At 34.9% G+C, this 14825-nt stretch overlaps 1 protein-coding gene across 1 annotated transcript in view; it reads left to right on the top strand.

The window, feature by feature from the left end:
- Positions 1 to 14825, top strand: part of RYR3 (ryanodine receptor 3) — a 159178-nt gene that overhangs the window by 99620 nt on the left and 44733 nt on the right. The window contains exons 61-69 of the mRNA XM_021402263.1: positions 5037 to 5086; positions 5628 to 5688; positions 6703 to 6941; positions 7180 to 7261; positions 9432 to 9562; positions 10479 to 10799; positions 11608 to 11848; positions 13195 to 13282; positions 13401 to 13493. Of these exons, the coding sequence (XP_021257938.1) occupies positions 5037 to 5086; positions 5628 to 5688; positions 6703 to 6941; positions 7180 to 7261; positions 9432 to 9562; positions 10479 to 10799; positions 11608 to 11848; positions 13195 to 13282; positions 13401 to 13493 (1306 nt within the window). The remainder of the gene's footprint in view (positions 1 to 5036; positions 5087 to 5627; positions 5689 to 6702; positions 6942 to 7179; positions 7262 to 9431; positions 9563 to 10478; positions 10800 to 11607; positions 11849 to 13194; positions 13283 to 13400; positions 13494 to 14825) is intronic.

The following is a 14825-nucleotide window of genomic DNA, read 5'->3' as shown; positions in this document are numbered from 1 at the left end:
AAGTTACACATTATTTAGAAGTAATCTTGCTTAAAATAGATACCACTGGATGTCTCCCTAGTGTCTCTACGTTGTGTGATGACAACATGTCTTTATGGACACTAACAACCTTATTAATGCTATAGCCAGCAGCTTACTAAGCAACTCTGCTGGCATTACCTCCTATAGACTTCATTGTAAGCTGAGGATAACCAGTCATTTCATATCGCTATGTGCGGTGTTATCACTTGCTCTTTGAAGTGTTATCCAGTATTCTCTGGTTTGACGTGAGTTCAAAACCACAGAAGCTTGTCTACTTTCAATTCAATTGCTAAATAGAGGACATGAAGTTTTAATGCAATAAATTAGAATGTTTTTATAGGAGAAGAATGTAAAAAAACTCAACCTTATCTAAAGTGTATAGTAGCTCTATAATTGAGGGAAAAGTGGGAAAAATCACTAAAATATTTTGCGCATTAATTTCATATTTATGGTTGTAAATAAGCTTTTAACAAGAATGATGATAATATGTAAAAAGGGACAGTGTGCATTGTCTGCATGTGAGCTTCAGAAGTAAGTTACAGACTTGAAGTTTTACACATTGAGATGTTAACAGCCTTGCAAAATGCAGTCATCTTGTGTGAAGGAATGTTCAGAAGATAACAGCTGTCATAGCTGTCATAGCTGTCATAGCCAGACTACGGCACAGACATGACTGGGAATATAAAATATGCAGTTTAATGCGTTTTCTTCAGTATAGGAAGAATGATGATAAAAATTTGAGGAAAAAATAAATATTTATAAAATCATTTAAATCTTTCTCACAGTACAATATTACTTCTAATAGCATTAGAATACCCATGCTCATCTAGCCTGTTTTCATGCACCCTTGCTTTCAGTTGTTCTGCAGATGATATTATGCTAGCAGTGAAATGAATATTAAATACTAAATAATACACAGGAATAGAAAATCTATTAAGGGAACATTTAGGTTGTGAACTCAGGATGGAATGGTAAAATTTAAATTGCTCGTATTTAGTTCTCAGGGAATAAAACAGCTTTGTAATGACTTTTATCCTCATTGCTTGGGTTCTGTCTCTTTTTTTTTTTTATTGTACAGTTAACAAAAAATTAAAAAATACAATCTTTTCTTTTTTCAGGACTTTTATCACTAGCTTTGTCATGCACGCTTCATAAACATTGACTTATGTGTATGCACTTAATTTATTTCTTCTCATGCTCATGGCTTGTTTTCTAGCTGGAAATGACATAAAATCAAAGCAATATTAATAACTGCATTAGCAGTTGGTTGAAAATCTTACTCTTATGGAAAAAAATGGAAGATGAAGAGCATACAGGGGAACAAGTTACTGAGAAACACTTCAGAGTTTTGTCCTTCATGTATACCAAATCCAGATAAACTGCTTTCTTCTGACTTATTGATCAGAATCTCTGTTTCTGTATTTACAATTAGATATTTTCTCCTCAGAATACTTGTTAATTAGCATACCTCACAAAAAGTATAGAAAAAAAAATCAACTGGTATAAACTCTTCAGAAGTTTTTATTTCAGCAAAGTCTAAACCAACTTTATAGGATTGTCATGGTTTTGTGATTTTCGGTTGTTGGTATTCCACATCATAACATCATGTAGTGAATGTACCTGGTTCTCAGAAGAGAAGAACTACTACATTCCCCATGGTACTTTGCTCCTCTGTTACCATTTCCGGACAGAGGGAAAAGATAAAAGCTTGCAGATCACGAGACCTCACCCCTTTTTTTCCACCTGTCTCTCGTCTTGGCAGCACCTTGCTCTCCAGCCGTCTTATCATCGGTAGTAGAGTAAGGCCTACCTTGGTTTTGAGACATTCTCTCTCTCTGTATTGGATTTATCAGCTTAAATTGTAATTATATTGTATTATAGTGAGTTGTTTTGCATTCTGATATCTTATTTAGTAAATTAGTTTGTTTCTCCTCAGATTGTTGCTGCTGTTCTTTGCTCTCAGGGCTATCTCCTTACCCTTTTCCCCTTTTCCCGGGGCGTGGGCCCATGGGTCCCCCGTCCCCTTCGTCATGGAACCGGGCCAAATGCCTGTAAACCATTGACAAGGATAAAGAAAATAATAGCTCTCTGGGCCTAAAACTTCCCTGAAGTAAATATATATATCAGACATTATGAAACAGGCAAACAGACTAACACTACAGATTTGATCACAAAAAATTTTGCCCAGGCCTTGAGAAAGGTCATAGGTATGAAAAATCTGAACTATTCTTGCAGGAAATTCTGTATTTCTTGCCACTACCCATGCTGCTGAAAGAATATCTAGAACGCACCATTTATCATCTGTGAAAGCAGAGAACAGTTCCAGTCTGTCATTTGGGGTTGAGGTAAAGTGATTTTGGAGTCTGGCCTTTAGTTTAAAAAAATAAAATTAATAGTTTTGTGCTAGAATGCCATTAGAGAGGAGAACAAGGAATTTTTTATCTTACCATTGAATGTTTTCATGAAGCTTGGAAAAAACTGACGGATAACTGAGAGTTGACCGAGGCAAATACATGGGACATACACAAGATGGTATTGTTAGGAAATCCTTGGAGTGTAGATCATTGGGAAGTCCTTAGAGTGCTGTCCTGGACCATTTTCATCTGTTCTTCTTTGTTATTCTAGCTTGCCTGTTTCCTCAGGTTCTTCATTCCCATTAATGAAATATTGTTTGAAATTCTACTCCCAGTGTCAGAATTCACAAACAGCTTGTTGTCTTTTCTCATCCTCCTTCCTGTTTTTCAGTTGCATACACTGAGAAGACATCTGCTTGTGTCATCATCAGAATGATAGCTAAAAGGAACAAGCCCAGGGAATCGTTTGTTACATATCTGTGGTGGAGTCTGGAATAAAGAGCATACAAAGGAATATAGCTAGTCACACCCTAGGTAGATTTCAAGGCTTTAGATTCTTCACAGAAATACTCAAATAGTAGACTGTGGTTTAAGAGAGCTTTCATTTACATTCAGCTCAGGCATTACTGAATTTCTATTTGGGAAATCATTCTGAAGCCTAAAAGATGTTGTTACAAGGTGCTAATATATTTTCCCATTTCCACCATGAGCAAATACTTCGTAAGGGAGAAAGCATCAAAACCATTAGTAAATGATTCAGTGAGCAACAGAACTAATATAGTTTAGTTTCTGCTGGATTTGTTTTTCATTGTTGATATCAGTTTCTCATCAAAGCTTATCCAACTGCTGGGTGATTTAAATGGTCTCACATTTAAATTTTTAGTTATCAGATACGTGAAAATAGAAGGATGCAGCTTTTTAGGGGTAATTATGGCTTTTCTCTTCTCTACACAATTGCTCACTTCTGCCCTGTCCCAAATTTCTGGAATTCAGTGATTTCTTAGACAACTGTACTGTGTCAGATTTAGTTGGAATCAGCCATTTGACTCAAAGGTATTCTAGAAAACACAATTCAAAGGAGACCGTTTCCTTTTAATTTATAATGTGTTACCTTTTCAAAAGTATGGTTTTCATTCTTCTACAATTAGCATATAAAGTTGAGTATTTAATATGTACTTAAGTAAGACTGCCATCTAATATTTTTATTGCTAATTTTTTCTCTCTGTTGAAGGTGTGCTACAGGTTATTTTCTGTGGGAAATTTTGTATTGTAATCTTCAAACTGTGTTTTACTCTAAAGCTTTCTTACTTTAATTGTCAGTTTGTCAAATTTCTTTTGCTTTCCTTCACTCCACTGGACAGCATTGACCACTTTTTTTCAGTACATTCAAATTTTGAAAGTTCCGTTTATTTGCTTGTTGTTACATAAAACCAGGCCTAGAACTGAACTTTCTAGTCTGCACCATTCCATTTATTTTCCAACTTTTTTTTCCTTAAATTATTCTTACAATTTGTTTACCACCATCTTCTTTATTTTTAGTTTTAGTCTTTCTATAGCAGCTTCGCATAACAGTGTTCCTAGCATACTGCTTTACTGAGCTGTCAGGTATATTTTATGCAAGAGTACAAGATGGTCCTCCATTAGCTGATAAAGTGAGCTCAGGTTTAGGAGGAGGGAATTTTCATTTCATTTCTTTTAATATCAGTCAGTGAATGATCCTATGACTTCCCTAACATCATTCAGGTCAGATTTATAAAATTAGAGATATGCTGATAAGACTTTTGCAAAATGTCTTCATAAAGGCATGTAAAAGAAGTTAGATGTCTAACATGCCTGCTATTAGAAATTTAGAAATATCTTAGACTTTTTTTGCGCATTCTTAGTTGAGAACATTAGCTATCAGTATTTTCCTCTTAAAGGAAGTATAGTTTTTTCTTACTATTGTGAAGATCACAATGACAATCTGTTGTTATTTTTAGTAAGAAACCACATCAGTTTCTAAGGAATGTTTGCTTCATTTTGTTACATTCTAATTCCATTTGTAAAGTGTATCACAGACAATGAGAAGGTCTGCCTAGCTGCCTTTAGTTTTAGAAGTTATTGTAGCCCTTTCTCTTAATTATCGTATTATTTTGACAGACAGGTTAGACATACAAGCTCCTGACATAGTTGCTAGAAATCTGTATTTCAGGATTAATCTTATAATGAGCAATGGATAAACACAGTTTGCAAAATATTTACAAAGAGTACCTCAAATTGTTTGAATTTCTGAGAAGAGTTGTAACGTTAGTTTCTCACAAAATGTGGAGTAAAACAAGAAAATGCTGCTCAGTTTTTCTTATCAAAACTTCTTATTCAGAAAAAAATCCTAGTCGTAAAGAATGATTCAGCCATATAACATGTAATTGTTGGAAACTTCTATAAGAAAATTTAATGTCTCAAGTCATTTCATAATTAGAGAAGCTTAGAAAATGAGAGAATGGAGAAGCTTCTATGATTATGCTGCTTAATGCAGTTATTTGACTACTATCATCATGTGTGATTCTAAATACACCTTTCAGAAATTATATGTGTTTTCTTTCATATTCTTAGTATTCTCTAACCAAATCTTTAATCTTTGTCTTGTCTTGTCTTGCTGTTTTCTCTTCTTTTCTACTTCAGCCTGTTCTGCAAACTAGCTGCTCTTGTTAGACATAGGATCTCAATTTTTGGTAAGTTGTTAAGAAAGATCTTGATAAAGTTAAAATTTTGAAGAATATCCAGCAGTTATGTCTAAAAAAAAATTCTCATGCTTTTGTGGTTACTCCTTTTTTCCGTTCAAGATTCATCATACACTAATTGTTTTGATTTCAAGCATCCAACAGTTGAACCTCATGGGTTAATTTCTTGTTAGGCTAGGGGGATGTAGGGAAATACAACATACCCATTTCAAAGGAAATGGTAAGAAAACTAAGAAATCTGGACACTACGAGATACGAAGCTCAGAATACTGCAGAGTCAAGTGATAAAAATGAAACCTAACTAGACACTGGTTACTCTTTTCACTCCTTTTATACAAATGGACTTAAAAAAAAAAAAAAAAAAAAGTTAGTTTTGGAACCAGTTGTAACTCTCCCTGCAATGACATGGGGCGGGAGATGTATTCCATGTCTTATTTAACCTGCAGATTTTCAGTAGTGACATTTGGGATCATTAGATTATCCTACGTTATCTGTGTTGTTGTGCTCTCACAGTCTCTCTCTCTCTAAACAGGTAGTGATTCTACAACAATGGTGAGCTGCCTGCACATCTTAGCTCAGTCTCTGGACACTCGGTAAGTTGTAAGTTTTCATAACAACTACAAACTATATTGACATAGCAGAGTTTTCCAGGGGCAGTTAGATTGTTTCTGTATTATTTCCCCTATTCGTAGTTACTGATAGTAACATTAACAATAATTCAGATACTGAACTCCAAATTAACATATACAGGTGTTCGTCCACCTTTTTTTCCTTTTCATTGTCTGTGATTAAAGTATTGAAAACTTCTATCACCCTCTCCAAGGGCATTTGAAGACAGTTGAGAGATACAAATTCCAAAAACCATGGATCTGCTAGTAATTATGCCTGTTGATATTGGAACAGTTTAGCACGTGGTTGGAAATCTGGCATTAAAAATACTCAGAATGTATGAATATATGAATGTAGTTACATTTTACTGGCTTTTACTAAATACCATTAAGTTGCTTATGTACATTTGCACACCATTCAGGATATTTTTCTAATATGAGCTATTTTCTAGCCTGGTTATGTTGTGCAGCAGTCTGACAATGAACTCCTTGTGCATAACAGCATAGGAAAATTTAATTAATGATTTGTACAAAAGTGAAAAGGGAATGGGGCTGGAATGCTGGTATTGCAGTTGCATTTTCTTGATTTTTGGGTTCTTTTATGGTACGTAAATTTGTATCCTGACTTACACCTGTTTATTTACTGTGGCACCCATGAAAATTTAGGGGTTAACTTTCTTGAGCATACTGTATGGAATAGTTTTCTCCCCTCCTGTGAAAGGAATGATAACGTTCACTGATAAGGCATTTTCATACTTCAGTGCAGGTCACAAAAACTGGGATGATAGAACTGCAAAAATGTATTCTTTGTTCTTGTTATTTTCTATGAAATACTCCAACTTAGTTATTGCTTATATGTAGGTGTAACTGCCCTTTTCAGTTCATAACAGAAAGTACACTGATACACATGTATATCTTCAAAGACTGATAGAATGTAACAATTGTGTACATATACATCTATACAAATATTGACGAATATTTTCCCTTGTTACTTTTCAGAACTGTTATGAAATCAGGATCTGAGCTAGTTAAAGCTGGATTGCGTGCTTTTTTTGAAAATGCAGCTGAAGATCTGGAAAAAACTTCAGAAAATCTTAAACTTGGAAAATTTACCCATTCACGAACACAAATCAAGGGTGTTTCACAGAATATCAATTATACTACAGTAGCGTTGTTACCTGTCTTGACATCAATTTTTGAGCATATTTCACAGTATCATTTTGGAGTTGATTTACTTTGTAAGTATTTTATTTAATTTTGAAGTTTATTATGCTACAATAATAGAAAGACCTTTTTAACAATTAACAACTAAAGTTTCCCACAGAAAATAAGTTTGCTTAATTTTTTTAATCTGCACTATTTTATTAATAAATAGCTGATGGCCTCTTGGAATTTCTGATCTGTCATTGTTTTTATATTTAGAAAGTAGTGTTTAGCTGAATAAGTACTTAGTATCTGCTTCTTATTTTTCTCTAGTGGGTGATGTACAAGTTTCATGTTACAGAATTCTTTGTAGCCTCTATGCCCTTGGGACTGGGAAGAACATCTATGTTGAAAGGTATGGAGTGAAAAACTCAGCATGTGAATTTTTTTTTTTTTTTTTTGTATCATAATGTACTAAAGCAGTTTGAATGAAAAGTGAATCAGAAGGAGTGTGAACATGTTTAATATACAATATAGGTGTAATGTAGTTGCCTATATCGTGGAGTTCAGCTCTACACAAAGAAATGCCTGACTGAACAAAAGCCAAACAACTCATCCTGCATATTGTGGTTTATCCGCAGGGACTTTAGTTCAACCATAGCGAAAGCTAATTTTTTTCCATGGGCCACTGTTAAGCTTCCCAAAGTTTCGTTACTGCATGTTAGCAGACATGCTGCTGTGATAAGTAGGTTGAGTAATTAATGTCTGTCTCAAGCATGAGTCTAAACAGAGTTCTCAGAATAAGTGTCTAGATCATAAAATACTTAGCACAGGCAGAGCTTCTGACAGCCTTTAACTCTACAAAGGAAACCCATTTACCAGTTGCTTGCATTTTTAAAAATATCTTAAAATGTGAAGAAACTAGTGGCTATGATATGCTCCAAAATTGGGATTTTAGACCCTCTTCCATTAGACAAAGCTTATATCCATAGGTACTGCTTCAAAAAAGGAAACCCTAACTGCTTGTGACTTCTGTCACAAGACAGAAGCAGAGGTGATCATTGACCCTTCCTTATGCTTCTGAAGGCTTTTGTTTAGTCGCTGTACACAATCATATAATCAAAAGTTTAAAATTCACAGAGTCTGAGAGACACCAAGGAAATTCAGCTCTATAGTCCGGTTAGGAGAACCTTTGCCTACATTTGCCGAGTAATGCTGGTCTTCACTTCCTTCTGTCCGGAGTTTATTCAGCAATTCTTTCATGCAGAACGCAAGAGCTTTCTGGAGGACAGTTCTTTCTCTCCACCCTGCATGCGTGTTCCTGTGCGAAAATGATATTCTCGTATACATGCACACGTTCAGTCACTTACATATCCATTACAAAGCTGGGCTTTTCTTTTTTCCTTCTAGACTTGGAATTCTAAATACACTTCAACACAGATCTTATGGGTAAGATAGGCAGTGTCTCACTCCTACTGTAACTGGAAGTCAGGGTGATCTCACAGGAATTAAAAGATTATTGTGCTTTAGATGCTTTTTGAAGGGAAGAGCTCACAGCCCAGCCCTCTACTTCCTTGGCCATAAACACTGGACAGTTGCATTAGAAATGGGTGTAGGATCACTTACACCAGTTGCCTTCTTAGAAGAGTCTCAGATCTAATATATCTCAGGAAATGAGTTAGTCTCCTAAACTTTCACTGGACTCACTAAGAACCTTAAAATAAGGCTGTAGGCAGACATCAGTGTCTAGGTGGGCGGCAGGATTTCAAACATACTGCTCAGTATTTCCGTAAAACTTTGGAGTGAGCTGTTGAGCTGACTTAAACTGTTACCCAAGTTAAGCAGTGCTCAGCTTTGGGATCAAAATGCCATTTTTTCTTTGAATTCAGGTCAGACAAGGAATGCTTTTTTGAAATGAAGGAATCTTAATAGGCATGTTATTCCTTGCAGTTGATGTAGTGATTCATTCCATTTGGTATATCTATATATAAATATATGCTTACAAAAATTGTTTTATGCTATTGTCCCTCAGAACATCTCTAGCTAAACAGCACTGCTAAGAATTTTCAATTTTCACAGCTATTCCACAAAAAAAAATATAAAGATGAAAAGTGTTATCTTTGTGCAATCTGTATATCATGTGTAACAAAATCTTGTATAAACATTGCTTTAGAACTTCAGAAGAATACCTTAGCTTCAGTTTTAAGCTAGTGTAATTCTTCTGCTGAAAGTAACTAACTCATTTCTCATACAACCTCATCTATACATTTCCACCTTTTTTTTTTTTTTTTTTTTTTTGGTGAAGTATTTATGCAGCCAGATGATGAAGATGTTTTGCTGTTGGTAATGTGTCTTGGTTAGATTTATTTTTGTGCTGAGATTTATTTTCAGCTGGTTTCTGTACCAGGAAATTTTGTTCATGTGAGACATAAAACTTTTCAAAATTCTCAAAATAGTTTCTGTATTAGAATGATAAACTATATCAGCAATAAAATGTTAGTGCAGTTCTATAACGTATGCTAGAAACTGGAAACCTAGTGAAAGGCTTTTCTTCTCTGATAACTTTTAGTATCTGTCATATACAGGCAACGTCCTGCACTTGGTGAGTGCTTAGCATCTCTTGCAGCAGCCATTCCAGTAGCGTTCCTTGAACCTTCTCTCAACCATTACAACCCATTGTCTGTCTTCAACACAAAAAGTGCAAGAGAAAGAGCAAGTATGTTCTGTTCCTCGGTGGGGGGGAGGGAGGGGAGTAAAGCTGTTTGCTCCTCTCCAAATATAAGAAACTAATTGTAATAATTTAAAAAAAGGGGGGGGGGGAGGGAGAGGAGAAAACTCCTATCAGTGCTATAAGAATGCTTGTTGTTTTAACCTTGCCCTGTTTTGTTAAGACTGTTAACATTGTTCCCTTTCCTTGGGCAGATGTCACTTTTTTAATGTGAACAGGAAAAATACCATTGCTACTTAGTTGTCTTACCAGTACTCTAATGCAGTTTTACATAGGGAAATCCTGACAGAATGTGACTCTGATTTTACGTAACCTTAAGGAACAGGTGTCTTTTTACATACTTCTTCTTCACATGCCTGCTATCCCACTTAGTCTTGACTGATTCCAATATCTATCTCAAGAGGGAGATAGACGTGTGCAGCATTTGTAAACAAGGTACACTTGAGTTTTAATTTTACCCATAATCTTAAACTGTTTGCTATATTACTCAAAACTGGTTTGTATGCTGAAATGGATTTTTCAGATAGACGTGAAAGTTGTGAATCAGGAAAATAATGGACAGTGTTTTTCTAATGTTGATACAAGTTCTCAGTTTTGCATTTTTACATAGCTGGCCCGGTTACCAAGCAACTGCAGGACACTATGTGGTAAAACCATAGCTGCATGGCTGCTATTGTCAACATCAGTTCTCTACATACATATCAGAAGGACATAACTTACTAGAAAAGATATCCTTTTATGCCATGAAGTCTTACTATAATCGTGTCTGCTCAATATTGTGACAGAAAAGAAGGATCAAAACTGTTATTTGTATTTTGGATTTAAACATAAATGAATGTAGATGTTTCCCTGTGTTTTGTTAATTAACCTTTTCATATTGTACTCTTTCCTTTTCTGCCTGCAGTTTTAGGTATGCCTGAAACAGTAGAGGAGATGTGTCCAGAGATCCCTCAGCTGGATGGACTAATAAAGGAAATTAATAATTTAGCAGAGTCTGGAGCAAGGTACACTGAAATGCCTCATGTAATTGAGGTTATCTTACCCATGCTATGCAACTATTTGTCCTACTGGTGGGAACGAGGGTCTGAGAGTGTTCCTGAAAGTGCTGGGCCTTGCTGTACGATGATAACATCTGAGCATCTGAGCATCATTCTGGGAAATATTCTGAAAATCATTAACAACAATCTGGGAATAGATGAAGCATCTTGGATGAAAAGAATTGCAGGTACCGTAACTATTTCTAAAGAGTATTTGTATCCAGTAATATGTAATTACTGAATTATAATTTACCATATTAGCTTATGATATATTTTTTTAATTAAAAGTAGCAGGATGGTTAGGTAAAAAGCAGATAAAGAACAACAGTAATAATTAAGTTCGTTATTATTTTTATGTATGCATTGTAGCCTCAATATAAGCAGAGATATAGTGTCATTCTTGCAAGAATTTTTTACTCTAGTGAACTGCATTATATTACTAGCATTTTAGCTAGCTGAAGTCAAAAAAGGAATTTTTTTACCTACTATTTTAAACACTGTATGCAACCCACTCCCCTCCCAGCATGGAGCTGTGTCTGGCGAGGATCAGGTTGGTGTTAGGAAAAGGTTTTCCACCAGAGAATGGTCAAGCACTGGAACAGGCTTCCCAGGGCAATGGTCATGGCACAAAGCCTGATGGAGTTCAAGAATGATTTGAACAGCACCCACAGAAACATGGTTTTATTTTTTGGGGGTGGTCTTGCATACAGACAGGAGTTGGATGTGATTATCCCTTCCAAATAGAGATATTCTATGATTCTGTGGCACAATACTGAAATATGCAATCTGAATTCCCAGTAACTGTCTTTTAATCTCTCAGTACACATGATTGAGAAAGCTGTATTCATAGTTTACTAATTAATAGTTTTACTGTGCTTTAGAAATACGTGGAGCACTATGACCTTGGTTTTCTGTAACTACAGAGGATTCACATTAACACAACTAGAAGTATCAATTGTGTATTAATCATAAGATCATATATATTTTTATGTATAGTTTATGCTCAACCTATCATCAGCAAAGCCAGACCAGATCTGCTGAAAACTCACTTTATTCCAACACTGGAGAAATTGAAGAAGAAAGCTATAAAGATTGTGATGGAAGAGGAGCAACTGAGAGCGGACAGTAAAAGTGACACTCAAGAAGCTGAGCTACTTATTCTTGATGAGTTTGCTGTTCTTTGTAGAGACCTCTATGCCTTCTATCCAATGCTGATACGTTATGTAGACAACAACAGGTAAACTAATAATTGAACTCAATAATTAAACGACCCAATGTTATTACAAAAGAGAATGCCTTTCAGAGACAAAAACATAGCTAAAACTCTTAAACTATGAAGGGGCAAAAAGCTATTTTGCTTCAACTGAATTGCTGTATGTATAGATAAAGCCACAAAGACATTCTTCTTTTGAGCGTGTCTTTTTTTAAGAAGGTGATAAAAGCTTCTGGATAATGCTGTATTGCCTTTGGGCTGACCAGAAAATTTTTTACTCAACAATTTACTTGAAGATTATTCTGTGTCTACACTTTCTCTTTGCTTTGCCCCAGAACATGCCCCCAAGATCCTCTTCAGAGGAGTGCCTGAAGTACTATATTATCTAAGTATCTACAGTATCTTAATACTGTCCTTAACAATGCTGTTCTGAATTACACAATCAGTAGCCACTTACATTTTTCTAGGTGCTAGTACTTAAAAGGGTAGTTAGGAGCATTATTAATTGCAGGCTTGTTCATTTATCCTGTGAACCAATTTTCACTAAGAATTATTTACTAATTCTAGATGAACTAGACTTTACTAAATCAGACCTTGTTGACAAGGGAACACTTAATTTTTAAAAACACAGACTTCACTTGGCTGTCTGGAAATCCAGCTATAGAGCTGGATGAGAATGGAGTTAATGAGGATATTATAATGTAATAACTCCTTTCATGGAGGCTGTCAGGTGCCCATATATGTATGGGCATGTTAGTGCTCTTAGAGAGCACTAGAGAGCACTTAGAGGATTTAGAGAGACCTGCATCTGTTAGTTAACTTGCCCGGGTCTTCTGAGCATCCTTGTGCAGGCAGATACAGACTAAAGTTGTATTAGTTTGTGAAGCACAAACATAAACCATTAAAGCAGCCACTCCTTACAATTCTATCCATTCATTCAAATCTTTTAACTCTTCATCTTCACCCCATTATAGTGTTATTTTTTTGACCAACACAAAACTTTTTTTTCTTTTTAATTAAAACTTTATTATGAAGGAGGAAAAAAAAAGGAAAAAAGAAAAAAGAAATACTCAGTGAAAAAGGTTTATTTTCTAGTTCTGTTCATAGAATGCACAAAAATGTGTTGTCACCGGGGGAAGGGTGACAGGCAAAAATAAGTATCCAAGAACTAGGGTATTTGTTGGAAACCTGTTAAGCTGCCAATAAAAATGACCTCTGTGACTGTGGGAGTGGAAAATGGAAATGATTGTTGTTAAGTTCCAAGGTTAACTAGACAAAAGTGACCCAATCTCTTAAACAGAGCAATATCTATTATTAAGATTCTCATTGTAAACTTCTAAATTTTACTTTCTCTTGTCTCTTTTAATCAGAGCCAACTGGCTAAAGAAACCAGATGCAGATTCTGATGAGCTCTTTCGAATGGTAGCTGAAGTTTTTATCCTGTGGTGCAAATCACATGTAAGACAAGACGTATACTTTTTTCCCCAATTCATTCTGTCCATAAATCTAAATGCAGTACGTGCAGATGAATGGAATTGGTATTTATTTATTTGTTTGTTTGTTTGTTTGTTTGTAGAATTTCAAAAGAGAAGAACAAAATTTTGTCATTCAGAATGAAATCAACAATTTGGCATTTTTAACAGGAGATACCAAGAGCAAGATGTCTAAAGTAAGTCAATAACAATTTTTGGATCAATTTAATCTTTCACCATACGCTTAATATGTTATTAGAAGTCTCTGAAAATCTACTTAGATTGCTGCTTCTTGGATGATGGAAAAAACAAAACACAGTGTTGCTTATTGATGATAGACGTGGAAACAGATATGCACAATATAGGTTAAGTATCTTAGATTTAGTTATTAAATATCTGCTAAATTTTCAAAGACAGAAGATTAAAACATAGAACTTGATTTGAAGTAGTTACACATATAAGAGAACACACGTTGTAATATAGGTTGTTTGTCCTATAAAAAAATAAAAACAGAATAGTTTGTAAAATAAGTGAAGAAATATTGACTGCCTGAACTTTTTCTTGTGAATTTCAGTATTGTTCTATCTGCTTTGGTGGGAGGAATGCTGTATTTGCATATACATCTTTATAGTGTGCCATATGTGCACTGTTTTTCTTGTTTCTTATTAATGACCACATTCATTTCTTTTTTACTCATTTTCAATATGATAAGATGCTGACATGATGATGGGAAAATGCATTTGTTACCTGCATAATAGAGAAAATGTCACGGTAAAAAGAGTGTCTGACATTAGCTGAGGAAGACTGCCTTACTCATAACAAGATTCACAAGCCAGTCAAAAAGGAATTCCAAATTAGTGTTGGTGAACATGGCAAAGAACCTTTTCTTTCATTCATACTTATAATGTGCTTAGAGAAATCCTCTTATGCAAGCATTCCAGAGGAGTGGGTTTTATTGTTTTGTATTTCTCTATGTTTTGATTCTGTCTGTAACTTAGCTAACACATAAGTCTAACTTTAGTCAGAAAAAAAGTCTCATTACATTTCTTAAAATTCTCTTGAAAAACATCTTTGCTTCTTTTCTACATTTGGAAACCTGGTTCAGGCTAATCTTGTTGTTGGAAAATTTACCACTAAAAATATCAGATTTTCTTCTCATTGTTAGATCATGAATGACACTGAACAGCAGTTCTCAGACTAAGTAGAGAATTCTGTATTTGGAAGAAAGGAAATTATTAATGTATTTCCTTGTTTTCAAGATACAGCTCCAAGAAACTAAGATAGAATTGAGGTATTTGTGTAACTATAACTAGATAGATAACTAGTAGGCAGATTCCAGGCTATGTGACGTTAATCACACGCTAACCCAAAACTCTGTACTTTATCATATAGCAATTGATAGGCATACATATCATACATGTATTTTGACATTTTTACTTTAGAATAGGTCTGAGGAGATAAGAATGAGATCTAATTTTTTAATTTCATTTCATGGTAAATTAGTATCAGATAATTAATATTTAGTCTAA

This window comes from Numida meleagris, chromosome 6 (genome assembly GCF_002078875.1).
Source record: "Numida meleagris isolate 19003 breed g44 Domestic line chromosome 6, NumMel1.0, whole genome shotgun sequence".
Classification (NCBI taxonomy): domain Eukaryota; kingdom Metazoa; phylum Chordata; class Aves; order Galliformes; family Numididae; genus Numida; species Numida meleagris.
The sequence above is the reverse complement of the archived record's forward strand: the minus strand, read 5'-3'. Positions and strand labels throughout refer to the sequence as shown.